The sequence below is a fragment of the Triturus cristatus genome, chromosome 3_2, assembly GCF_964204655.1.
Source record: "Triturus cristatus chromosome 3_2, aTriCri1.1, whole genome shotgun sequence".
NCBI classification, from domain to species: Eukaryota; Metazoa; Chordata; class Amphibia; order Caudata; family Salamandridae; genus Triturus; species Triturus cristatus.
This window is the reverse complement of record NC_140584.1, coordinates 954,970,531-954,997,364: the sequence shown is the minus strand read 5'-3', so window position 1 is coordinate 954,997,364 and position 26,834 is coordinate 954,970,531. Positions and strand designations below refer to the sequence as shown.

The 26,834-nt window shown below is 45.4% G+C and overlaps 1 protein-coding gene across 5 annotated transcripts in view; it reads left to right on the top strand.

Moving 5' to 3' along the window:
- The window catches only part of ACACA (acetyl-CoA carboxylase alpha), a 938,215-nt gene that overhangs the window by 860,572 nt on the left and 50,809 nt on the right, over positions 1–26,834 (top strand). For all 5 annotated transcript variants that reach the window (XM_085649480.1, XM_085649478.1, XM_085649479.1 and 2 more), the window contains 2 exons: positions 6,369–6,523; positions 24,925–25,095. In XM_085649480.1, the coding sequence (XP_085505606.1) occupies positions 6,369–6,523; positions 24,925–25,095 (326 nt within the window). The remainder of the gene's footprint in view (positions 1–6,368; positions 6,524–24,924; positions 25,096–26,834) is intronic.

The window sequence follows — 26,834 nt, the reverse complement described above, 5'->3', positions numbered from 1 at the left end:
TTGATGGGGTCCTTTTGTTTGATGCCAATGCCGATTCGGCTGTTAGGCACCTCCTTGCGAGATTTCGTTCTCCCCCATAGGCCTGTATCTTAACGGTTTCCTTTTCCCATGATCTGGGTTGGTTGACCATTTATTTGACATCCACTGTTTGCATTGGCGTCCACTAGTTGCACTACGCGTTTTTAGGCTGGCGGTAAGCCTGCTGTGGTGGTGTTCCACAGATAGTTTGTGTTCTGTCCTCTGATTATGGTTTACCCTAAGAGGTGTTCCCCATGGTTCTTGGGGATATGACATACTCCAAGTGGAGTACCTGTATGCTATTGTATAGCTCTGCCTTGCGTCATGTGGGCATGGAGGCCCCTTTGGGCTGTTGCGTCCACTGACGCCCTTGTCTTACCGTTGCACGGTGTTCAGTGTTGTGCCTTTGGCGCTATCTCCTTGACACGTATTTCAGCACGCTTCAAAATGCGGCTACCTCCTTCCACGGGTGCACTAGGTGGGTCCCTCCTGTGGCACCCATTAGTTGCGTGGTTGTAGCTAGCCCTCCCCCTTTTGCTTGCCACCTCTCTTCGCTGCTGCGAAGTCTGGTCCTAAGTCTCCGTGTTTCATGGAGCACGTCACTGATTGTACTCGAGATTGCCCTAGTTCTGCACGGCGGTGTTTTTTCTAGCACCTCTAACTGTGCTTTGGTGTCTTTTCCTCCATCTTCGGCACCCAGGGTTCCTTGCATTCCACTGCCTGGGATGGTCCACCCGCTTCACGATGCTTCTTCTTGGCCTATACTATATAGTCCCACTCTTCTGTATGGGGTAGATTTCCTCTTACAGTCAGAGGAAGTGGTCTGGATATTTGAGGTTCTTCTCAACAGTTATGCGTGTTCCTATTCACGGCTCCTAGTGGCACTCTCGGTGCCTCTGCGGCCACTCCCTTCGAATGTGTCTTTTTTACTATGTCTCCTGTGCCTGCGAGACAGCTCCTCCGCTGCAGGTTGTCCCAGGTGCTGCACCCTGCTTCTTTATATTCGTGGGTGAGTTTTCACCTTGACCTTCAACCTCCTTGGTTGGGCGGTTCCATGCACATGTTCGCTTTTACAGGGGCTGTCTGCTCTGTGCAGCTACAGAATGCTACTATCCGCCCCTGTCACACTTTTTGGTGACTAGTTGTGCACTTGGCGTGTCTTTGTTCCCGCTTGCTCTGCTACAGGTTGCTCAGATCCTGCCTCTGCCCTTCGCTTTATGGCTGTGGCCTTTCTGGACTCCCTTGCGTGGGCTGGCCTGGTAGGCTCCGGTTATATTTCTTCGTGAAATCTGCTAGCATTTCTTAGTGTCCCTTTAATGCACCATTGAGTGGGGAGTAGTCCTTCTCCCTCCGTCGTTCTGGGCTCCCTCTCTTCTGGAATAGGGCATGTGCTGTTTCTATATCTCATACTCTTATGGGTATGATGTCGCGCAATTCTGGTAGTTTGGGAAGTCTTGTCTTTTGCTCTTTCGAGCCACTTGGGTTGCTCTCTGGCTGTTCCGCCACGACCTTCCCCATGGTCCGTCACTCTGTTGCCGGCACAGTGCTTCCGGCACTTTCTGTTATTCTATCGCAGACCCACCTCCCCCTGGGGAAATGGCTGTGGTATCTATTATAAGTTAAGGAATCTGCGGCTAGATGTCTCTATCAGATGTACGAATTATTACTTACCTTCGGTAACGATGTATCTGGTAGAGACGTTGTCTAGCCGCAGATTCCTTAACGCCCACCCATCCTCCCCGTTCTGCGAGGACTTTGCCAGATGGGTTTCCCCACTGCCTCCTTTCAGTTGCCATTGGTCTTCTTTAAGGGTGCTCACATAGTTGTGACCTCTTTCAGAATTGCCATAGGCGGATGCCTCCCTCCAGGTTGCTTCTTTCCTGTAAACGTTGCCCTTTCTTTCACCTTCCTCTGGAGATTCTACTTCTTCTTCTCCTGTTGCTCCTTCCCTCCCACCGTCTCCATTGAGTCAGGACCCTTGTCTCCTCTATGGTCGCCTTCTTTGGAGTTTGCTGGGCTATGTTTCGACCTTCCCTTGCTATAGGGGAATACCATTCTATTCACACCTTCTACTTTCTCGCAGTAGACTGTTGTTCTTCCTGTGTTCCGTCCTTGTTGGTTGGCACGGTTCTACGTGGTAATGACAATCTATCTGGCCTGTTGCGATTTCTTCTCTTGTTACTCAGCCTTTGGAGACGGTCATGCTTCGCTTTGTAGAGTTTCTTCTCACAGCTTGCTCTGCCCTTACGTCTTCTCGTATATGTAGACAGTGTCTACTACTGTCTTTTCTGATGATGTTTTGCACCATCTGCCTTCTTTCTTTTATGAATTTTTCATCATTTGCACACTGTTCCCATACTTTCACAGTGTTGTTGGTGACTCCGCGTTGTGTCGCGGAAAAGTTTCTCCAAAGAAAACTGGACGACGTCAGGGCGGGTCGTGTGGCGCCGTCCCCCGGCGCGCAGAGTTGCTGCTGCAAAAAGTTTTCCGGATCCAGTCTGACACCTGGGGATATTCTAAGTTAAGGAATCTGCGGCTAGACAGCATCTCTACCAGATACATCGTTACCGAAGGTAAGTAACTCGTAAGTCAGTCACATCAGTCTTCCTCTAACTCGACAACTGGGTGTTGAAGACTGGCTCACCACTGTCCATCTTGGGCCACCTTCAGGTGATGGCAAATCTTCTGACATCATTTGGGTTCATTATCAAGGTATTCAGACAAAATATCGAAACCAAAATATTGTCATACCAAAATATTATCATACCAAAATATTGTCTAAAGTATGACATAGGAATATCATCTGCAAGAATATTGTTGTCAAGAATATCAATTTGTAGGTAAGTAATATCGATTTAGAAAATATCAAATTCATTAATATAGTTTACAAAAATAGTTGTTTATAATATAGTTTTAAAATGATTATGTATTTTAGTATATATTTTAAATGTATGTGTTATAAATGCTTTGTATGATTATTGTTTGTTTTTAAATATAGTGAAATTTTTAGTAGTTATTAAACTTAGTTTAAAACATTTTTGTTATTTTTAGTACTGTAGCAGGTTGTGTTATTTGTAGGGGTACATGGTGGGAAGTAAATTAATTATAATTCATTACTAATTCATTGTTTAATTGATTATTATGTTAATTGTGTAATACATTTTTTTTCTGTTAAATTTTAGGTGCGGGTTGTGGTTTTTTTAGGGGTGGGGTGGGAAGTAAATTAATGATGATTTATTAATAATGTATTTTTAAATCATTATTTAATTGATAATTAGTTATGTTAATTGTGTAATACATTTTTTACATTAAATTGTAGGCACGGGTTGTGGGTTTTGGTAGGGGTATAGGGTGTGAAGGGAGTCTGGTTTGGTTTCTCCTGGACACCACCAGCTGGAATAGTATTGCAACAAACAGGGTGGAGTAGGGTCCGGGGTCCTGTGCCCTGACGCTCTTCATCTAGAGACCTGGTTGATTCCTCAGAGCATTTCCCTGGCTTTGCACTACCTGGCGGGTTCTTTAAACTCCACAGCAGACTAATTCAGTCGGCGATGTCTAGCAGATCACAAATGGCAGTTATAGGGGGAGGTGACGCAGTCATCTTCCAGCGATGCCGATAACCCTGGCTTGATTTCTTTGCCACTGCCAAGAACACACAACGTCAACACTTTTGCATGCTGGAGTTGCCAAAAAGGCTCTTTCTCGGAGACACACTCAGCCTAGAGTGATGTTCAGGACTCCTGTATACCTTCCTGTCTCTCCCGCTTTGAGTTCTGAAGAAAATCAGGAGTAACTGGGTCCAAGTCCTCTTAGTGGTTCCGGATTGAGCCAAGAGAGTATGGTATTTGGAACTTATGGGCATGAGCATCTGTCTGTCCTCTGAATCGGCTTCCGCTTCAGCCTGCCTTCTGTCGCAGTAGCAGCATTTGTTCTCCCTGCCATAGTCATGGATGTCATCCTTGCTGCCAGGCATCCTTCAGAAAAGTCTGGCTACACCAGGCCCTGGGACAAATTTGTGGCCTGGTTTGGCACCTATAATAGGAGCCATATCTCAGTGATTGAGATTGCCATTTCCTATGGAAAGACCGGAAGCAGTTTCTTCCAAAAAATATTAGAAACTGAAGTTTTGGAAAGTTAGTTATTGTATGCATACATGGCAATGTCTCCTCGTGCAAGTAGCTTTGCTCCCACCTGTTTCTTGCTTTCAGCATCTGGGGAGAGATGTAAGTAGCATACCACTTGCTTTGAAATAAATAAAAATAGGATTCATTAACACGTGGTGTGTGTGATATAGGAAACAGTTGTTTGAAGACCCATACTGTGCAGTATTAGGCATTTCTCTGAGCCTGCTGGAATTGAAGTGGCTGTAGTAGATGCATGCTGCTGCTGTCACCACAACTGCAGGTACAATGGTGGTATCTTTGTGTATTCATAGTATGATGGCTGGTACCTGGGATCATGAGCTAGAGCTATAGGCCATTGCTGACTCAGTTTACATTATGGGAATCTGCAGTGTCAGAAGACCTTAGACTGAGTAGGTCAACCGAGAAAAATTAGGAGGTTTAATAGGTCTCTGATGAGCTTCAGGGGATGAGCTTCAGGTAATGCTCGGTCACAGGAGACTGTTGAACAGAAACACTGTATAAGTGGGCAGGGAAAACATTTGCAAAGAAAAACAAAACCTATAGAGTTCTTTAAGTATATAAGCCTGCAGGTGGGTGCCACCCCCAACAGCCTATTTAGTGTCTAAACAGACCACAGTTAAGAAATGTTAGGAAGACCATGTGAAACAGGTGTATTGGCAACTGACCTAACATTATTGATACCAAAATACACTTGTGAATGTTTAGCCAAGTATTATACATTGTGTTTGCTTATGTATGCACCTGACCCCATCACAAGGCGATTTGGTATTATTTTGTATCTATCCCAGGTTTATTAATATTAACATAAGAGTAATTAATCTTGTTGGCCAATCCTCCCTTCGCTGTTGTTTTATCCAAAAGGCATTGACAGTTCTGGTCTTCAGAAGAGAGATTGTTCGTATAAACGACACAGATACACATGATGGAATAGTTAGTCTCAGACTCAGCAACACCTAATGGTCAGTCTGAGTTTTCATTACTATGTACTTCCCCAAATCTTGCCTGTCTGCTGTGCTTGGCTCTTGATCATGGACATTGTAGTGGTTGCCAAAATACCATCATTCGGTGGCAGGTGGTAAACATACATACTCCAATTTACCTTAATCTTGAAAGAAATTTCAGTCAGAGACACATGGAGAGTAGCAAAACTCAAACTCCCGGTGACCACCAAAAGAATGCATTTTGATATACGATATAGCAACACCCCTTTGGGACATTGACATCTTTCCATTAAACCACATGATGCTTGATGTTCATTTTCCTCTATTCACCTTTAATTCCTGGTACTGGCATCAGTGGTAGGTGGGTTCACCTTCGAGGTACTGCGCAGCAAGCACTTTACGTGCCTGTTATGGGAAATAACTTTGGGGAAACTGGTTATTGAGTGCGTCGTACTGAAATATAAAGAAGCAGCTTTTTGTCAAATCACTCATTCCTCTCTTTAAAGATCTCTGTCAATAGCCTATATGCATTGTCAAATCCACTAAAACATTTTTCCTGTAAATTATATCGAGCTTGACCAATACATTTAAAATGCACAATTTATCACTCTATTTTCGTGTATCTGCTCCAGGGTTGAATTGCTAACCCCGCCTTCTTTGGTTGATCTGCTAACCCCTCCCGAAGTTTGAGTCTAGTTGCGCCCCGGCATGTACTTATGGTTTGCGGCGTCTATAATTCGTTTCAGCGTCTTTTTAATCATTCTTATTGGGCTCAGTCAGCAGTGGACATAGGTGAAGCACACATATTGTACTTTCAAACCTGATGATAGGATGATTATGTCAAAGTATTATTGGGGTGTTAAATATCGACACACATTACATGTCTAAAGAACGGTATGATTAGTAAAAGCAGTTCAAATTGGAGTTTTTGTGTAGTATGTATTTAATAGAACGTAACTGGTTGCTTTGGTCATTGTCCTTGCATTAGTGTTGTTAGTGTGTACAATAAAAGAATTGAAGGTGGCACTGGCTTCTCCACAGAGGTACCTTCGCCGTGCCTTCTGCATCCATCTTAAAGTTGAATTCCTAAGTCCCTGAATCCCAGTGCTGCCTGACATGGGAACTTCTGGAGTAAGACAGTATATCAGAGTCTTTCCCGTGCCGAAAATGTTGTGTGGCTTGAGGTGAGATCCATGATACCTGATGACCGCAGTAAGTTGGGTAAACACAGCCTGCTTAGCAAGCGTGTGCTCTCTAATTTCAGGAACACCAGAGATCAGCCCAGCGGACCGCAAGGAGCTGGAGGCCAAGCTGAAGGAGCGGGAGGAGTTTCTGCTTCCCATTTACCACCAGGTGGCGGTACAGTTTGCTGACTTACATGACACGCCTGGTCGCATGCAGGAGAAGGGGGTTATTACTGTGAGTACTGCAGTGCTTTCACATTGCTTACTTCATCCACTTTTAAGCTATGCATTTATCTTGTAGCAAAGGACAATACAATTCTGTTCTCCAACATCTGTTTTGGTTGGGGTCCTTAAGTGTCCTGCAAACGTTTGAACTCTTGTTGGGTCAGACGCCATTCTGGTAGCATCTTTGGTGTTGTACAAGCAACACACCCAAACAACAGCTCACCTGTCCACCCACTCGCACATCCACCAAATATTATTTTTTACATAGGTGCTTTCTTGTGCCCAAGGACCGATTATTGAGTTGTGTTCATCAGCTATCAGCGGTGGCTGTTGTACAGAAACTATGGGACTTTGAACTCCTAGCAGAACACTCCTGATACAGTATCTCTTCCGCAGGACTCACATATGAAAATGTCAGAGAAAACAAAGATTTGTCCGAAATCCTTCAGCATTTGCAAAGAATGATGCACACTCTGCTAATGTTGTGCTCACGCTCGACATTAGCTAGATTTATTTAACACACCTGAATAATTTCTGACTGTTCTATCAAATCAAATAGATTGTCTTCAACAAGCCCTGCCATTGAACTGCCAGAGACTCAGCTGCAGCACAGAAATGGCCTGATCACTCAGCTGTGGGTGCGGTTGATGGTCGTGTCCTACTCGACACACTGTCTGCCTCAGGAGCATCACACAGGCTGCACTTAGCTGGTCCACTGCTGTTCTTGCAAACAGGCAATGCCTCTCCAATGACTCAACCAAGGCATTTTACCCTTTCTCTCTCAAACATGGTGTGCCACAAGGTTCCATTCTTTTTTTCAAAGGCCTTCAGCATTTATGTGAAAGCTTTTGGGCTGGAGGGGTCATGCTAGCTGAACAGGACATCAAACAACTCTAGTACACAGTGGCCAGAGATTTATATCTTGAACTCCCATGAGCTTCAGACATGCAACATCCAGACACTGCCTTAACATCATCCATATATGGATATCTACAGTCTATCTCAAGCAATGGCTGACCACAGAGCTGAATTTGTAAATGAATAAGTGCTGGTGCCCAACCTTTGGATTGAAGCCCTCGGCCAGCTCTGATGAATATCAGGTGTGCCGAATTCAAAGGCTGTGTAGTCTAGATTCCACCTGATGCCTTTTTTAAGCCACTGTAAGGCACTCCCTGACCCTTAATCTCAGTCTTGTAAGTTTTTCATCTCGTTTTCTCCATTTGTCACGTTTTTCTGTCTTTCTCTTCCTCTTGTTTTGCCCTTGCATGCATTTCTTTCTCGTGATGCATTTCTTTCTCGTGCTCTGCATCGGGTGAGGAAGTATAAGAGGTCCCCAGAAAAGATTGCCTTTGGGCCCCACTTGCAGCCACCGGCTCAAATTGCCAAAAGGGAGTTCATACTTCTCAAGGGTGGCACACTCCAGCACAAAATCAAAAAGCGGTCTCCATAAAATGCTCCTTCCTCCTCGTTAGAAGTTCCAAGTTCTTGGGCTTCAGCTTCTTCAGCGATCCCTAATTCTCCAAAAACACATAAAGAATAAATCTCAGATGGCCTGAACCCAGCTACTTCTTCTGCACAGGATAAAATCCTTTCTCCCAGGCCAACCTTATTTTCGGTCTAAAGTGCAAGCACTAATCCGCACCCCCATCTAGGCAGGCAGTGTAGAGTCTTCTTTGTTCCACACTCAACTCTCTCTTCCTCAAGGTCATTATTTAATGCCTCATCACCAGCAACACAAACCTTCTGTCATTGGACCTCCTCAAGGTGAGTGGGAGAACTCAAGGCAAGCCATCGTTTTTTACGCCCTATCCATGCATCTAAGACTGTTTGGCGCACTCTAGACCTTCATTATAGTACTTCAAGAAATGTTCATTTCTAGTGACCTTGCACAACCCTTTTCAAACTCCTCTCGGCTTCTGCCTCTTTGTGACAAACTTTTTCGACATTTTGTCAACAAATGTTTTTCTTGTGTGTCGAGGGATGTTCTCTAGACGTACAGGCATGTTGCGCCTGTCGTTGCGCCTTGTTGGTAACCAACGCACATTTTATCTACTTGTGGTGTCTTGCGCGCGACCACGGCATAAATTCGAGCTGGGCCTTGGCACTGAAGGCCTTGTGGAAGCGATCTTTGAAGCTGCTTGCGGCCTGGTAGTCGACACCATCAAGTGCGACTCCTTGGAGATTCTTGTCCCGTTCGAGGAAGAGAAGGTCACAGGTCTGCTCCAGGAGCCCCAAGCTCTCCTCTTTACACTCGAGGGCCTCGAGACACTCATGGAAGAGGCATAAGAAGAAGTCCAAATGGACTTCAACTTCACCTTGTCTGCCGTCCATCGATGAGACAGGTAAGGAGCATCGACGCTGTAGGCACGGTTTTGGGGAGCCACAGCCAAGTTCGACTCCGTGCCTCTCCCCATTTCCGGTAGCCGGAGCAACACCTGCTCAAATTAAAGACTTTTTATATGCTATGCCCCGCGTATTTGAGCAGGACATCCCCTCCGGTAAGCCTTCGGGCCCTGTGGGATCAAAGGAGGCCCCACCAGGTTCTACGCCGACAGCTCTAGCGCCGGTGGGGTCTTATGGATCAGATTCTGGATCCGGGCCAATGCCGGTCGTGTCAACGTGACTTTCCGTGGTGTCGGTCCCGAAGTCGATGCCTCTGCGCCCACCCTATTCTGATACCCAATGAATTGAAGTCGAACCGACATCAGTTGATGTCGACTCCCGCGCCGATGGAGCCCAGAGGTAATGAGTCGTTGCCTGTTAATTTTGAGGAAGTTTCAGACATGGATGAGGATTGGGAGGGGTCCATTGACCCTTTAGAACAACAGCTAGATGTTCCTTGTGAACAGTTGAACTGGTATGAGGATCTTGGAGAAGCCAGTGGACTGGACACATCTCTAGATAGCGGTATGCTCTCTCCACCTAGTGGGAGGGGGCATCTTATGCCATGGTGCTGAGGAGGGCAGCAGAGGTCCTTGGCCTAGAGCGGCCCTCAGTGCAGGTAAAGACTAATCTCTTGACCAGGGTGCTTCAGCCTGGGCCTTCTTCGTCCGAACCCCTTTTGCCCTTTAGTACTGACAGATGTCCTTCTGGGAATGTGGTCCATTCCTAGCACAGGGGATCCTGTGAACAGGACGATTGCACGCCTCCATCGCCCTGCACCAGGCGATTCAAAGTTCCTCAGTCAACACCCCACCCCTGAGAGGTTTGTGGTTCAGGCTTCAACATCCCATAGCGCATTCCCTTCCGCTACTCCGGATAGGGAATCCAAGAGGCCGGATGCACTTGGGAAGAATATGTTTTCTTCTACCAGCCTGGCATTGTGGTCGGTGAACACCTCATGCTTATCGGGCTGTTTCATGCACGCTCTTAGGGGAAACTGTTGCGCAAGTGCTGCCACAGGTCCCTGAGGAGGGCCCGCCGTGCTCTCCAGGCAGTGAAAAATGGGAGAGAAGCAGCAAAGTTCACCATCAGGTGTGACTTAGATATGACTGACTTGCTGGGTAGAGAGGTTTTGTCGACGATGGGCTTATGACACCACACCTGGCTGAGAACATCTGGCTTCTCGGGTGATGTCCAGGCTAACCTCATGGAAATGCCATTTGATGAGACTCGTCTTTTTGGTGAGAGAGCAGGCTCAACTTTGGAGCGCTTCAAGGAATCTCATGCTACGGCCAGATCCTTCAAGGTTACACCTTGTGGCCAGTCTAGATTTTACCCCTTTCGTGGCAACGGAAGCGGTTTTCAACCTCATCAGCCATTTCCTATCCACCGTCCTGCGCAGACTCCTCAAGTTGTGCGAGGACTTGGATGCAGTTTATTCCGACCTTTTGTAAATGGTTGCTAGAAGTCGTCCGCCACCCAGCAGCTGTAGCCTCCAAGCATTCCTAGTTTGGTTCTGCAAGGCCATGTTACTCCAGTTAGAGGGAGAATTCAACACCATCTTCTCCGCTGGATGTCCATAACATGGGTCTTGCCGATCATTCAGAAAGGCTATTTTCTTCCCTTTCTTTCATTCCCTCCTCTAGTATTACTCTGAGAGGAAGTTAAAGCTATCCTTGCCATGGGAGCTATTGAAAAGGTTCCGATTGCCAGTGCTTAATATGTAATAAAATAAGTGCTGGGGCTCTCATCAGGAAGCCACTAGAGCTTACACCACCCATTGCCCCTGCAAGCACTGCCAAAACAAAAGTCACTACTAAAAGTGTGACTATACCAGGCCCCCAAAGGTGTAGGAATCTCTTGGGCGGCAGGTATTAGCCATTCTTAATATAATTCATAAACATCTGTTGTTGTGCTCATCTCTAAATTAGACACTAGGTGTCAGACTGTCATATGTCCCGGTGCTGACAAATAATTGCCTGTGCAGAGCACCGGAAACCACCGGCTCAAATTAAGCACGATTTCGGAAGTAGTAAGTTGTTGCTACTCCCGCTACTTTCTGATACCGAAAAAGAACAAAAGTTTGCGGCACATTTTGGACCTTCAGACCAGCGTCGATCTCTTCCTCCAAAAGGAGAAATCCAAGATGATCACGTTGGCTCAGGTCTTGTCTGCCCTAGACCAAGGAGACAGGCTGGTAGCATTGGACTTACAGGATGCGTATTTTCACATCCCAATCCTGCCTGCCCACAGTTCAAGGTAGGCCAAGAGCACTTTCAATTCACTGTGGTTCCATTTGGTCTTACCAGCGCCCCTAGGGTGTTCACCAAGGTGGTTGCAGCTCATCTGCGCAGGTTAGGGGTGTCAGTCTTCCCCCTATCTTTATGACTGGCTGTTGAAGGCGTCTTCGCCCCTGGCTGTTACCTCCCACTTCCAGACTACGGCAGACCTCCTGCATTCGCTGAGGTTCTCTACAAATGTGCATAAATCACACTTGACTCCTTCTCAGACACTCCCTTTCATCGGAGCTGTTCGGGACACAGTGCAGTTTCGGGCTTATCCTCCAGAGCAGCGAGTCCATGATCTTCAGGCAACGATACCAATGTTTCAGTCTCTATCCTGGATTTCGGTGAGAATTACTCTGAGGCTCCTGGGACTCTGGCTTCCTGCATCCTGTTGATAAATCACGTCAGATAGCGTATGCAGGCTATGTAGTGGGACCTGAAGTCCCAGTGGGTTCAGCATCAGGGGAATGTCTCTGACATGGTCCAGATACTGGAGGGAACTGCAAAGGACCTGCAGGTGTGGCTAATGAACCGCGATTGGGTCAGAGGCCGACCCCTCTCCCTTCCCCAACCGAACAGTAGTGGCAGATGTGACACTTCTTGGATGGGGTGGCCATTTGGGCGCACTTTAGTGCAAGTGTTCACGGACAACATCATCGCCATGAGGTACTGCAACAAGCAGGGCGGGGTGGGGTTGTGGACTCTTTGACAAGAGGCCCTGTGTGTCTGGACATGGCTGGTAGAGCAGGGCATAATGCTGGTGGTTCAACACCTGGCAGGTTCCCTGAACGCTAGGGCGGACAAACTCAGCAGTCAATGCCTAGCGAATAACAAATGGTGTCTCCAGTCGGAGATGGAGCAAGGTCTCTTTCCGCAGTGGGGAGTGCCTTGGTTAGATCTGTTCGCCTCCAAAGAGAACGCGCAATTTCAGCAGTTTTGCACGCTGAAGTGTCCAAGACGGCTATTGCTCTGTGATGCTTTTCGTCACGAGTGGAGCCCAGGCCTCCTATACGCCTTTCCGCCCATACCACTCCTTGCCAGAGTTCTCAAGAAAATCGAGACCGACTGGGCCCAAGTCATTCTTGTGGCTCCGGACTGATCACGGAGAGTCTGGTATCCAGAGCTTCTATAAATGAGCATTGATCCTCCAATCAAGCTGGCCCTTCATGAGGATCTTCTGTCGCAGCAGTAGGGGAGGGCCCTCCAACCGAACCTGTCAACTCTCCGCCTCCTTGCTTGGAGATTGAGGGGTGACAGTTTCGACCTTCCTCACAAAGTATGTAATGTTATTTTGACAGCCAGAAAGCCCTCCACTAAGCCTATTGTTGGCAAAAATTTGTAAAATATTGTATTGACCTGCTTTCTGCTTCTCTATCTAATATTCTTCTTCTTGCCCAGCAGGGGTCTGCTTTGGGTACTCTTTAGGGTTATTTTTCTCCTCTGTCTATTTTTCTTTTGGCTGCCGGACCCAACCCTCTTTGTTCAAATCCGCTATTATAAATAGGTTCTTTAAAGGGCTTGTACATTTGTTTCCTCCTATGCCCCTTTGTCATGCCGCAGTGGCGCCTTAATTTAGTTCTCACTTTTCTTGCATTTGCTCCCTTTGAGCCTTTGCAAAATTGTGTCCTCTTGTTGCTTACCATCAAGACAGCCTTTTTAGTGGCGATAATATCTGCCAGTTGGGTGAATTGCAGGCTTTGTCATGCAAGCCTCCCTACATGATGACATTTTTGGATAAAGTGGAGCTTCGCACCCTTGCCTCATTCCTACTAAAGGTGGTGACCCCATTCCATCTTGGTCACGCTGCCCACCTTTTTTGCTCCTGTGCACCCCTCTAAGAAAGAAGAGCGTCTCCACCATCTGGACTTAAAAAGTACATTGTCGTTCTACCTTGACTGCACAGACGAATTCCTGGTGGATTACCAACTCTTTGTGGGTTAAAGGGGAGCTAAAAAAGGTCGGACAGTGCAAAAACGAACCATTTGGCGCTGTGCCATTATCTGCATTAAAATCTGCTATGCCCTCTCTAGGAAGCAACCTCCTGAGGGCTTACAGGCACATTCTACCAGGGGAAAAGCTGCGACCACGGCATTGGCTTGTGGTCTCCCAGTCCTGTGTATCTGCCAGGCAGTAACGCGGGCATTCCTGCACACATTTGCCAAGCTTTATTGCCTGGTCAGTTGGGTCCGCACGGATGGGCATTTCGCCCGTTTGGTCCTGCAGAACATTTTAGTTTAGAAAATCTGTCCCCTGCCAGAATGGTATGGCTTGGGTATCTATTCAAAGGTAAGGAATCTTCAGATAGAATTCACTATCAGATGAACAAGTTACTTACCTTCGGTAACGCATTATCAGGTAGAGACAATGTCTAGCTGCAGATTCCTTACAGACCCACCCATGCCTTCCCGCTCTGGAATCTTTTTTTGTAAGGCCAGGGTTCTCTTTTCAGTGCCTTAGTTATGACACACACACACACGTCAGTTCACTTCATGGTTCTGTATTTCTGGTGTGGAAAAAGTGAAAAGGAACCGACGTCTGCGCACCTGGATGGTGCGTAAATAAGTTGGCTACGACGTCGCAACTGACGCTAACGACGTCGTCACCCGGAGCCGAATGGAAATACCTGACGGCAGGGGTACTTCCTCAACAAAGGTTTCCGGATCCAGTTTGATGCCTGGGAAATTCAAAGGTGACAAATCTTCAGCTTCATAATGTGTCACGGAAGGTAAGTAACTTGTTCTTCTGTCTGTAGCTATATTGTCACCCTTGAGCTTTTGTAAACATTCATCTATTCAGGTCATCAAGTATGTAACTGGCAGGCCTCTGTACATATTCCTGTACTATATAAATAGTTTCCCTTACATTTGGGGCTGAGTTCCTTCTAAATATAAATATAAAATAAGTAAGGCCTCATCTGCACCCATAGCTGCAGCAGATCCTGATTGTGGCACTTACAAACCATATCTATTCAGGCCATTTTTATGAAAGGCTTTGATTTTAAAGAAGGGTGGAATTGAATGGTCTCCCGTGGAATAGATCAGTTCTTGATTAAAAAAAAAAAAAAAGATACGTTGGTATGAGAAAAGTCTTTATGATACACGCCACTTGCATGCAACTTTGTTTGCGAAAAGATTTATATTGATTGGGTGCTGCTCCACCCTGCAATTTGAGCACTACTCTTTTTTTCTCTTACTCTGTGGAGTTTTGTATAGCGCACCGTGCAAACTAAATTGCGCCTGGCCCTAGGGCCAGATGTACGACCCGCTAATTAGCGAGTCGCACATTGCGTCGCATTTGCGACTCGCTAATTGGAATGCACAGCAGTGTCTCAGACTATTCCTAATGGGGTCGCAAATTGCATGCCTCATTAATATTAATGAGGCAGGCGCAATTTGCGACACCTTTAGGAATGGCTAGCATTCACAGGGATGGTGGCCTGCTGGGGTCAGCAGACCACCATGTCTGTGACTGCTTTTTTAATAAAGCAGTTTTTTAGATCTCGCCTGAGCCAGCGCATGCGCTGCTCTGCGAGACAATTAGTATACGGGTTTTCAAAGTGCTACCATACCTCGCTGGCCTAACGCTTGCATTCATGCGAGCATGCACACGCGCAGCCGCCATCCGCCTCCCTTCCAGCGCGATCACTAATGGGCGCGCACCACTCGCGTACTTACCACATAGCGCGTCATCGCGATCACTTTCGCTTTGATCGCGATCACTTTTGCTTTCACGGCCGTTACTTTGCATCTCATTTATCTCGTAGCATACATAGCATGGTAAACCTCAGGGAATGTGTGACTCAAACTGGCCGGCGTTGTACGTCACATTCAGCCAGTCCTGACTTTTTTCAGTCAACAGCACATTGTATTGTGTACCTTTCAATTTAACTTTTAAAGTTGTATGTGTAGGCTTGCATATCCCAGCATGCAAAGTGTACACGAGCATGATAATACAGGAAATTTGAGCCACTTGTCAGACATGCATCCTCGTAAAATGTTTAAAGTTCTCAACTGCTTCAATTGTGGTGAGGTTAACTCACAAACTCCTATTGCCCCCTCCCACCAAAGAAACAGAGCAATAAATCCTCTGCGTCACCGAAGAAAATGAGGTCTTGCAGCGCCCTCTTCTGATCCCTACTATATAACCATAAGGCGCCTGCGCTCGCTCTAGCCGCCCGCTCTACTCTCACTGGTGTGAGGGGACGCTCTATCCTCCGTTCTGTCTCCACTGCGCAGTGCCCTTCCGGTCATGCTGCGGCTGTAAACAGAAATGGCTGATGAAGACAGAGCAGAGATGGGGCAGAAAGACGTCGACAACCGAGAGCAGAACCGGAGCCCAGCACCTGGCCTCATGGGGAACCACCTGCAGCTCATCCCGGGTACTTTATTGAGTCACGGTGCTTTATACTTAATGCTTGATACAGCGGCTGCTGTTTCATATTGCTTTTAGTTGTTTGATGGGGCGTATGTGCACCTCAACCCTGGTATGGGGGCGGGACCGACTGCCCTGTCACTGGGTGGTATCTCCTGTTCTCTCGGGGTACACAGCATTGGCAGCGCTCAACATTTTGAACAGGTGTAGCACCGAGACTGGGATGGCTCAGAGCCTGAGGATTGCGCATTCAAAACCCCTTTAAAGAGCTTGGTAAGCGAGTGGCAGAAGCAGGATTTTCAGCATGCTAATCTATTATCTCCATAAGTTGCGCACCCTCTCTAGATATATGTCTGTAACCTGCATGGCACTCATGAGGCGGCCAGTGGTGGCTGATTGTTGCAAAGTCATCCTGTGCCCTGGGCACCCCCCAACTTTTTGCTGACTGGAACTGGTGGTAACTGACTCTGACTGACCCTGGACTCTGTCTAACCAGGGCCAGTGCCAAGCTGAAAGGAACACATTAGAATACAGTTAAAACACCCAACATACACTAGGGTACACTATGGTATGGTGGGGTACCCCTGTAATTGGCATGACCTACCCCATAAGCCCCTAGTATATAATAGGGCAGGGGATTGAAACTACCTAGAAGTCCCCAGTACCCTGGGTATGGCAGTTTAGAGGCCAGCAGCTTTTTCTGCACTAGCATGTGTGCAGTGCTGAAGCCTGAGGTCAGTTTAAAAGTAGCACTGGGTGCCAGGCCTGCTTTGAAACAGCAACTTGCTGGCCAAATTCGACTTTGATACTAGAAACACAGTAAAAAGAGAATCTGCAATATTTCTACAGAATCAAAACCCCTAAAGTCTCCCCTAGTTGCACAGGGGGGGGGGGGGGGGGGGTTCCTATAGGAATTAGGGAAATACTTATAAAATATGTTTTTATACGCCCTGGTGCTAGAAGACTGGCCCAATTCATTTTCCCCATTGCATATCCCATGGCCCATAGGTTAACATGGTAGGAAGTTAATGATTAATAAATATTGATAGGAGAGGACTAGCCGGACCATTCAAAGACTTCCCAGAATGGTAGTAGTAAATCCAACAATATTATATTGTTGAATTTCTCCTAAAGTGTACATACAAGAAGTTATACGACTTTCTTGTTTGTAAGTCCAAATTCAGCCTTCCAGTGGTCTGCCCTGATTGGTCAGAGTTAAGTGGATTAGCCAGGCTGCTTTGAAAAGGTGATAAAGAACCACTCTGCTGGGAGGGCAGTGTGCTGGTCTATAGGTATGCCAGGCTAGGATGTGAAGTCGAAAACTATGCTCTTCAAAGGCAGAGGGGAGGCCTGGGTTTCAGTTTCACTCTGACACTCTTGACCAGGAGTCAGGGCTAGGCTTAAGGAAGGTATGTGCAGATGGTAGGGGAAGAGTCCATGGAAATAAGCCATCCCAGGGGGTGTGTTTAGCTAGCTCTTACCTCCTTGCTGGAAAATCAGCCATTATGGATTTGGAAGAATGATGCACTCTGGGACAACAACATGCCACACTCTGCAGGATGTGGTCATCACTATGAGGAGTTACCCTGCTTTCATTGGTCAGAGGTGACCTGTGGCTTGACCCAGGGAATTTTGAATAAGTATCTGAGAGGGGCAGAGCCCTCCAGATCTGCTGCTTGAAACTTACTGAAGCAAGACGTGCCCTGCTGTGAAGTTCTGCTGTGCAAAGACTTCTAAGGCCTGACCTCTGAAAACTGCACCATCGGAAAACTGCAGCTCTGTGGATTACCTTGCTACAAAAGGACTAAGAAGTAGACTCCCTGCAAGCTACAGGTTAACAGAGCTCACCTGGACATCCCCACAAAGAATCCCCAGCCTGGAGTACCAGTGGATTTGAAAGGGTTTTGTTCAAGTGGATTGCGGAATTGAAGTTTCACACTTTCAAGGACCCTCTTGGAGATTCCAGAATCTTGGACTGTGTGTTTGATACTTTGGGACCCGCAAGCAGAACTTCAGGAAGGCGTTCTAACTGGACCCGCCTACTGGAGAAGGCGGCACTTCACAGTGGTGAGATATTCTCCAGACAGAACAGTTTCTTAAGGTGTGTCCCTGTCAGAGAAAACGAAATGACTAAAAGGGGCACTGTTGGTTTCTAAGCACTAGAAAGTGACTAATCTTTAAAAATTCATATCTCTGGTTCCCTACAGTGGATTCTTTTCGTTTTGGTGTCATTTAAAAGATAAAAATATGACATATGTTTATAAATTGGTGTTGGATTTTTATTTTGTGTTGTGTCTTAATTATTTGCTGAAATTGTGTTTTTAAATGCTTTACATACCTGTCTTTGAAGTCAAGCCTGTCTGCTCGCAGCCACGTTACCAAGGGTTGAGCATAGGAATCATTTTCTAGGACCTATGCTGGGTCCTATCATGTGTTAGCGGCTTATTGCCAGTGGCAGACCTACATTTGCCCCTACCAATAACCCTTTTTCCAACACTGATGAACTCTGAAAGTGATGGGGTGTAAATACAGTCTTCATATTTCAACAGAGCACAGAAAGTTAGAGCCCACCTTACTTCAGTGGTTCTCCCCAGCGCCATTTTGTGAAAAAATCGTGAAAAATTGTTCTTTTTGTAACCCAAATCACATACCTTGCAATCTGGAGGTTTTGAAACGGCACTGATATATTGAAATATTTTTGTGATGTGCGAGGCAAGTCTTGCCTTTCCTGGGTATGTTGGGACTCGCCCTCAAATGGAAAACATAGAAATATGTTTGCAAAAATAGTCACGTTTTCAACATTATATCTCCTAAAAGTTGCCTAAGGAGCTATATTAGAGAGAGGTCAGAAATTCAAGTTGTGTAAGGTCACGTGACCCAATGTGCTTCAACATTTTATCATTCTTCAATTTTTCACCATGTCCCTTCTAAGTAGATGCTCTGTCAAGTGTTTTTCTCTACATGAAAAGGGCAGGGTGAACAAATCAAAGTTATAAGTGTTATAAACACAGAACGTAGAGAAGAAAGCTAGACAAATTGTAAAGACTGACACAGCAGTGGTATTGCTGTATTACAGAGAGCTTAGACTGGTTACATCAACCTTACATACTGAGTATTCAGACAGCAGTAGTGATAATTAAAATAAAAAGTTGTCAGTATTAATGATGAATGTCTTCATGCAAGCCATGAAATAGCAATCCTAGGTGAAAGTGCGCTTTGGAATCAAGGAACCAAGATAAGCAAAGTTTTCCAAACTTAATTCAATATGAAATGTAACCGTATAAACAGCAACTACAAAGATGTTTCAGAAATGCTGCAATTTTGTCAGCTTTACTACTTCTGAAAATGCAAACATTTCACCATGAAATAAAAAAAGTGGATCAATAAGTTTAATTACCCTAAATAGATAATCCATTTCAAGAACAACTTTATCATTTTGACCCAAAATATCTCATTTACATTTTTTGAAAATCCCTATTTTGCCTCCAATATCAGCCTGTCATTTTCGTCAAACACCCACTACCGTCTTGCATGGAGAGATTCTTGCTTTCATGTCTAGTTAACATAATCAGATAACGGGAGAACTAATAACATGGTATCGGTTTTCACCATAATTATGCCACTGACTGCCAGAATTATGCTAAGACTATCCTTTATAAGTCAAGAATGGGCCACTGTTATTCCAGGGGTTGCCAGACTTTTGTGTTGAATGACCTCTGTATGTCATGGATGGGTCACTGTTTTAAACAGTGTCACTGTTGGAGCTCCAGTATATCAGGAGGGACCTGTGTTTCTTCAAGAATGCTCACAAATATATCACTGACGGGACTCATTAGATGCAGGTGAAATCTCATATGCCCGTTCCACAAGGAGCACCGCACATTTACACACCCACTCCACCAAACAATGTTTAGTGAGTGCAGGATTATCAGTGAGTTTTTTTACAGTAGCTCAGCGGCATACCTTAAATCGTTCAGTGGTGTCCTGCAAAGCTCATTGGTGTCTGCAGCGGCTTTTTTCAGTTTCATCAATAGCCAAATTTGTTGCAGGGATTCTAGTTTAGAAACAGAACTATGCCGGGATCACAGGATGTCAGTGTGTAGGAACTGAGTCACCATACCACATCAGTACCCATCAACCCAAATCCTGACTAGCTCACAGTGCCTTACCTGCCCTCCAAAACTTCCCAGAGTAACAGGTAATATGGTACTCCAGAACACAACACTCTAATCCCCTTAGGGAACTGTGGTAGCAGGTCATCACCTTTCATTCTCTCGCCCAAGCATGTCCACAATAAACAGAAATGAGACACAAAAACAGTTTTCAATATTTATTGAAACTATCATGTTCTATTAAGAACCAATTGTGCTGCAACTAGAAAACATAAAAAACTCAGTAGTGTAATTAGCATTGCCAATAGACCGTACACAATGCAATGCCCTGACATGCTTATTGGGGCACTTGCCTAAGCCTAGTCTTATAATATTATGCCAAAGAGCTCTAGAATGGCACCGGGCTCCATATATGTATTTGCCATTGGCTGGTCGGCATCTCAGATGGCACAAAGCTAGCGCTCTCCTTCTGGGACCTTTCCTCTGTTAGAAATCTCTCATCTGTTTTCAAAATGGCAAGTCTCTGCCGATAAGATAAGAAATGTCCTACTTGAAAACAGCAGCTGGGCCTCTACTAATGTGTCTAGGTGTTAGTATCCGACCACAGAGAAAAACAGGGCACAATGTTTGACCTTGTACTAGATATTCAGACTAAATCTCAGCAAAAAGTAAAATAATAAAACATCTGGACCCAATTTTAAAATAAATGTGTCACAAAAACAATTGTGTTACTGCGTACTGTGTGCAGAGCAAAAGCAGCCTACAACGTGTGCAGTTAGGCTAACAAAACTGCAGTGGGTCCTGTAGGGGGCTCGTGACAAATTGATTGGCTGAGCTCAGTGGAGTACCAACATAAACTCAACTGGCATTTGAGTGAGCTGATTCGGATGTCTGCATAAGGTCTGCATTAGGCACCTGCATGAGCTCAGCTGGTGACTAATAAGAGTTGATTTGGGTGTCTGCATGAGCTCAGTGGAGTGCCTTAATGGACGTAGTTTAGTGTATCATGAGCTCAGCTGTCACCAGTGTGAGCTCATTTGGGTATCTGCATGAGCTCAGTGTACCTCTTGTGCAAACTCAGTTGCGTGTTTGCATGAACACAGTGAAGTGAGTGGAATGGCTGCATTCACACATTTTGTACCTGCATGAACTCAATGGATTTCCTACTTGAGGTCGTCTGCTGTCAACATGCACTACAGTGCGTACCACTAGGACCTCAACGGATTTATCACTTCAATCACAAATAAGTAGAATCAGCTCAGCTGTGTTTGCTTTACGTTGGAATTAGATAACACATCCTCACTCTCATTTTCACCTATTACACAATATAAAATTGCTAAAATCCCTGTTAAAAATATTGGTGGAGAGAGACATATGTCTGCATTTTTATCCTGCCATCCAGTTTGCATTGAAACTGTGGTAGTAGTTAGACAAGGTTGAACCCGTACAAAGGAATCATGAAAAGCATGAATGAATAGCATAATGCGCCAAGAAGGTGTCAATGATGAACATGACCAGAAAAGGTGTACACAATACAACAAACATAGACTATAGAACAATGTAATATATATTTTTTTTAACTTCACTCTATTGAACAGTAGTCGAGATGTCTGTAGGTTGTATATTCCCAGCTAGTTAGCACAGCCTTTCACCAGTCTGAGGTTGATACCATTAGCAGAATAGTTCGGGGTGATACTAACACTCACTATTCCAACACATAATGTGGCATATGCTCTAAAAATCCACCCTTTTATTATTATTATTCAAATTCACTCAGAGAACTTACCTCTAAAGGGTCTTTCACCAAGCCCAAGCCAAACTGCCTTGCTGTCCCCAAAAGCATAACAGGCCCATTCATGCTGTGCGCATAGTTCAGTTTGGAAGAGCTGGCAATTTCCAGCTGAGGCGAAAGGCAGTCAGTGTTTCTACTCTCAATCGTACAGCATGCAGCTGTAAGCAAACACGACAACTTTCTGTTCACTGCACAAGTACTTTCAAACCTTCCCACCTCCCTGTACAGTATTAACGTTTATGATTATTTGCACATCTAATGCTGCTCAGATGAATCTAAAAATGTTTTAACTAAAATGAATCTGGGGTTGGCTTACATTTACGCTCACCATTTTCAATTACTCCTAATAAATTGGTAGAGATGGTCCTGACGCTATATACTTTAGAATGAATGATGCATTGATGATGCTACGTTTTGAACGAAAACCTGCATTTTTCAATTGAGGTGTTTGGGTTGCTGCCGGCGAGGCCGCTCGGAGCACTCGATGCATAATTCCGCCGTTGTGTTCTTTATCCTTCACTGTGTCGATTTATAGCATCACTGACTCAGCCCTTCAGTTGGCTGCAGATGTCAGAATGGCTGTTGTGCATGAGACGGGATACATTCTTCTTAGCGATGCGCACTCTGTAGGTATTGAATATTATTAGGGAAGTGAACCCTAGAATTGCCTAAGTGGAAAATGTAACTTCAAGTTGGTGCATGAAAATTGGAGAACCAAAGTTAAATGGGCTTAGCACTCCCTGAATGTCAAGTAGGTCACGGCAGACATGCGATGCCAACCATAGCTCATACATAACATTTCGTGTGTTACAAATGGCACAGGGTAAAAGATAGTAAAGTGTGCACAGTGCCTGGTCATTAAAAATACATTATCAGAAGCACTGAAGTTCACACCACAATCCGAACACATCTTTAATATGCAGATGAACGATATTCGAGTGAGAAAGGACAAGGTATAACACCTTCCATTTAAGAAAAAGAAAATTAACTTTGAAAATGACTATCTTTACTCTTTATTCTGCCAGTCATTAATGAGGAAATCTCGTAGAATTGACAGAAATGAAACCTGACTAATAACCCGAACCTCACCTTTCCAGATAACTTCCTGGCAGGCGAGCTTCTTTGTGGATTCTCTGTTCCCACAGGTCGTGCATCTCTGGATCATGAGCTGACTGCCAAATTAGAAGCTAGGATATGCATGGGGGCTGACCCTTCTTCACTCTTACTGTATCCTAGCTTCTGACAGGACAGAGAGCTACTGTCCTAAAAACGCATCACCGGCCGTGCAGGTTGCTATCTTTAGACATGCTGCACTACAGTAGGCATGCACAGCATGACTACTCGACAGTGAATGTGAGATGGGAGCTGAAATGCACTGCGCCCCTCTCATGCACAGCCCATCTGGACTTCTGCTTCCTCCTTGCATGAACATGCTCCCTTTCTACGTAGCACAAGCCGCAAAACCTAAACAGACAACGGAGAAAGCTGTCAATTTGTCTGGAGTTTCTTTTTCTGTTGCTTCTGGTGCTGGTGGGGCCACTCTGGTGCCCTTTTGCACCAGCCGCGGCTTCTCATGCCTTCACTGTTCATGTTCTGTGAGCAAAGCTTGTATATCTCCGCCCTGCTATATTTGTTCTGTGGGAAATTGAAGATTGCATGTATTACCTTATGTGAGAGAGGGAAGCTCACTTTGCAACTACCATGCTGTCCCTATTTGCGTCTCTCGTGTGATGGGAAAAGCTTTTGCTGAGGGCACCATTTTTACAAGTGTCCTCTGAAGTAGGGAAGCTTGCACTGTTTCTGCCCAGGATGCAGCTCTCTTCTGTGAAAAGGGGTGTTTTTGCTGCTGTTGCATAATCAAAAGGGGGGGCACTGTTCCAAAATGAGTGTCGCAAAAAGTCAGACCCTCAGTAAACGGAAAGACAAAGACGGAAAGGAGTTAGAGGAAAGGGTACTAAGTCAAGGACTTTGTGAGAAAAGTGGGGAAAGACAAAAATTGTCTCTTGTTGCCCTCACACACCCCGAAGGATGTCATGCATCATCATTGGGCAGTTGCTCCTCGTCCGGCCGGCGGTGCATTGCCCTATGGGTCCCCCGAAGGGTCTCTTTAGCGGAGATCTTTTAGAGAGCTGCCGATCGGTGCATGTGGGTAAAGTCCTCTGTGAAGGGCGTTATCGTGCGTGCAGTGCTTATTAAAACTGCTTAAGGGTTACCAAGAAAGAGTTTAATGGAGGGGTACCCTTGGCAGGGTAAAAAACCCATAGGTTGGGAGTTACCAGCAGAGGCGTAATGTGCCCCGGTAACTTTAAAAGGTCGACATGTTTCACGCCTATGTTGGTCTGAAAGATCCCTGACGTTTCATCAGGACCAGATGTGTAGTGGGAGCGATGTCTGTGCACGAATGTAGGGACATTAGAGGGGTGCCATTAGCCCTCTAATTTGTCAAGGGGGGACCGCTTCCTTGTATTAAGAATCGCGGCTATTACTAAATAGTCAGGTATGGTTGATCGTGACCTAAAAGGGGAGCTAACAGTGCTCCATGAGCTAAAGGCGTAGGGTGCCCGCATCTTCTTGGGGGTTTAACTCGGGTGTCGGCACAAGAAACCTGCCCCGTCCAGACGCCAGCTCGGAGGTCTTCTGTGAAGAGGGGTGTTTTCGCTGCTGTTGCCCCATCTTATAACAAGCATTGGCATAGCCCAATAGGCCTCGCTTTTGGGACCTTATAAGTATTTAGTTATGCAGCACAATATCCTTGGTGCAACAACATTAACTGTTGCATGGTTAAACACTTATAAGGTCCCAAAGGCGAGACCTATTGACTATGCCAATGCTTGTTTTCAAATGCAGCCCGTTTTCCTTAAAGGAAAACGTGATGCATTTAAAAAAGAAAAATGAAACTTTTCGGTTTCATTTTTTAAGGGTAGGCTGTGGTCTCTGGGACCACTGACTGCTCTTAAAAATATATTCTCCCACATACGCACAAAGGGGAAAGGGTCCCGTGGGGACCCCTTCCCCTTTGCGAGTGGTTTACCACCTACTTGAAGTAGGTGGCAAACTGCGAGTGTTTTGCAGCTGCAAAACATTAGTACATAGCATGTGGACTCGCTATTAGGAAGGGACGCCTCTTCCTAATATTATTAGCGAGAGTCGCAAATTCTATTTTGCGAGTCAGTGACTCGCAAAATAGAATTTGTACATGCTATTACCCTTTTTTGCAGCAGCAAACGGGAGGATCTCCCGTTTGCGGCCGCAAAAAAGGGTCGTACATCTGGCCCTTAATCTATTAGTTGCAATGTAGACGGAATATGTGACATCAGTTGATAGTCATTTTAGGATGGCAGCAGTTCCCCAAAAAGCAGAGCTCTCGTTCCACGCTTGCCAGATAACACTTTTAGCCCTGTTTTCAGCATTTCTGTGACAAGACATCTAAGTGATTTGCACCCTGTGATGTCCTGTTCTGTCCCTGCAGGATATTTTGGAGTGGAAAACTTCTCGCACCTTCTTCTATTGGCGGCTGAGGAGGCTCTTGTTGGAGGACGTTGTGAAGAAGAAAATTCATGGTGCTAACCCCGAGCTGACGGATGGCCAGATCCAAGCTATGCTGAGGCGCTGGTTTGTGGAAGTGGAGGGCACGGTGAAGGTAAGGTTGGATGCGTAGTTGTGCATCGCTGTGAATCAATACCACCAGAACATTCTCAGCCACTCTAGGAAATAGGACTTACCTGATTTGCAAACAATGCCAACAGGACCTAGCAGATTCTGTACCAAGGGAACTCCATCTTCACCGACAGCAGCAGTCAGTCTCTTGATTTGCTCTCTGTGACTATATTTGAGAACATGTTCGGTAAGGAACGAGCATTCACGCCCATTTTTTTCCACCCGAGGCAATTTGGTTACCCAAGAGGGCTGCAGGGGGTTATGCAGCCCCTTATGCAATATAGATCACACATGCGCACAAGGGTGTTCCTCATTTGTAAGGGGGTCCAGCCACGCGTTTATAACGTCATTTTTTTCATTTTTGTCGGCCAAAGTTGTATAACACTAAAGGTGCAACAGAACACATCACTAACTGAAGTAAATAATAAAACACATCAAGACAATATCAGTCGTAGAGCTACACTAAAAAAAACCACTCACAGGATCCATGTCTTGCACAGTCTGTGAAAGCACTCAACATTTGGGGCCTGATTTAAAGTTGTGTAGTAAGAGAAAATCCTTGAATTGGTAGAGGCATTGGTAAATCCTCTGTTGAAAGATTCTTCCCTGGTGGAGAATCATCCTGTAGAATCCCCGCTGCCTCAAGGATCATATGGTGGTATTAATTCCGCTGAAGAATTCGCCACGGTGGAGAATTTTTTAGCACCTGATCTATCACTTGTTCTAGAAATCTCGCCTGTGAGAAGTTTATAATATTTAAATAATTTAGATGCAGATGTATAGATACATTTTCACTATAGATGAATAGAGGGATTTCACTACAGATGATTTGGATCTTTTTTCCTTAGAGTGGTTGGATATAATTTCACTACCTATAGGTGGATGAGCTTGGGTGGGTTTGTTTTCTTTAAGGCTGAGCTTATCCACCTTCACCAAGCATGGGTGAATCTTCTATCCATGTGCATTGAATCTTCTAACAAAATCAGCCATTTGACTTAAGATCTTCCAGTGGATTTAATCCATATACACTAAAGTGGTGGAGACCCCTAAATAAGGCAGATATTTCACTGTCCACAAGGCAGAAGTGATAAACCCAAGAAATTAAATTTTGGCCAGCCTAAGTCTCAACAGGCCCCATGGGCCAGTGCTATTGCCTGAGATCTCATACCAGGAATAGCTTCACGCTGGCATGAGTGCTGATGTCTTTGGATGTGCCCTGGGAGTACTATGGGGAGAATGCACAGGTTTCAAAGTCAAAAGGTATCCCGGGCAAACTCAGTTTTGACACTGTATGCAAGAAAATCTTGACTGCTGATTGAATTATTTGTGTTATGAAATAAAGTCAGAATCATACCAAATAAAACATCATTTAAAACATCTATTATGCCAGTTTCAATTTGGCATGGTCAAGATTTTCCAGTTTTGTTGGGACCTATGGTCTTCCAGTCCCTTCTGCTAGGTACATTTGTCACTAGATGAACTGACCAAGATCAAACAATTCCAGTCCCCAATAACCTTCTTTTAGGGATCGGCAAACAAAAAGGTCTGTGGGGTATGTACTGCATGGGGGGACCAGGCCGTTTCTGTTTCAGCGTTAGGATCTTGTCAGTGCTTAATTTGTAATATAATGAGCTGCGGTGCCCAAAGCACTACTCGGAGTTAGGCAGCCGATGCTATTAAATGTTCCCACTCTGAATACCAAGTAGTCCTGAATCCATCTCA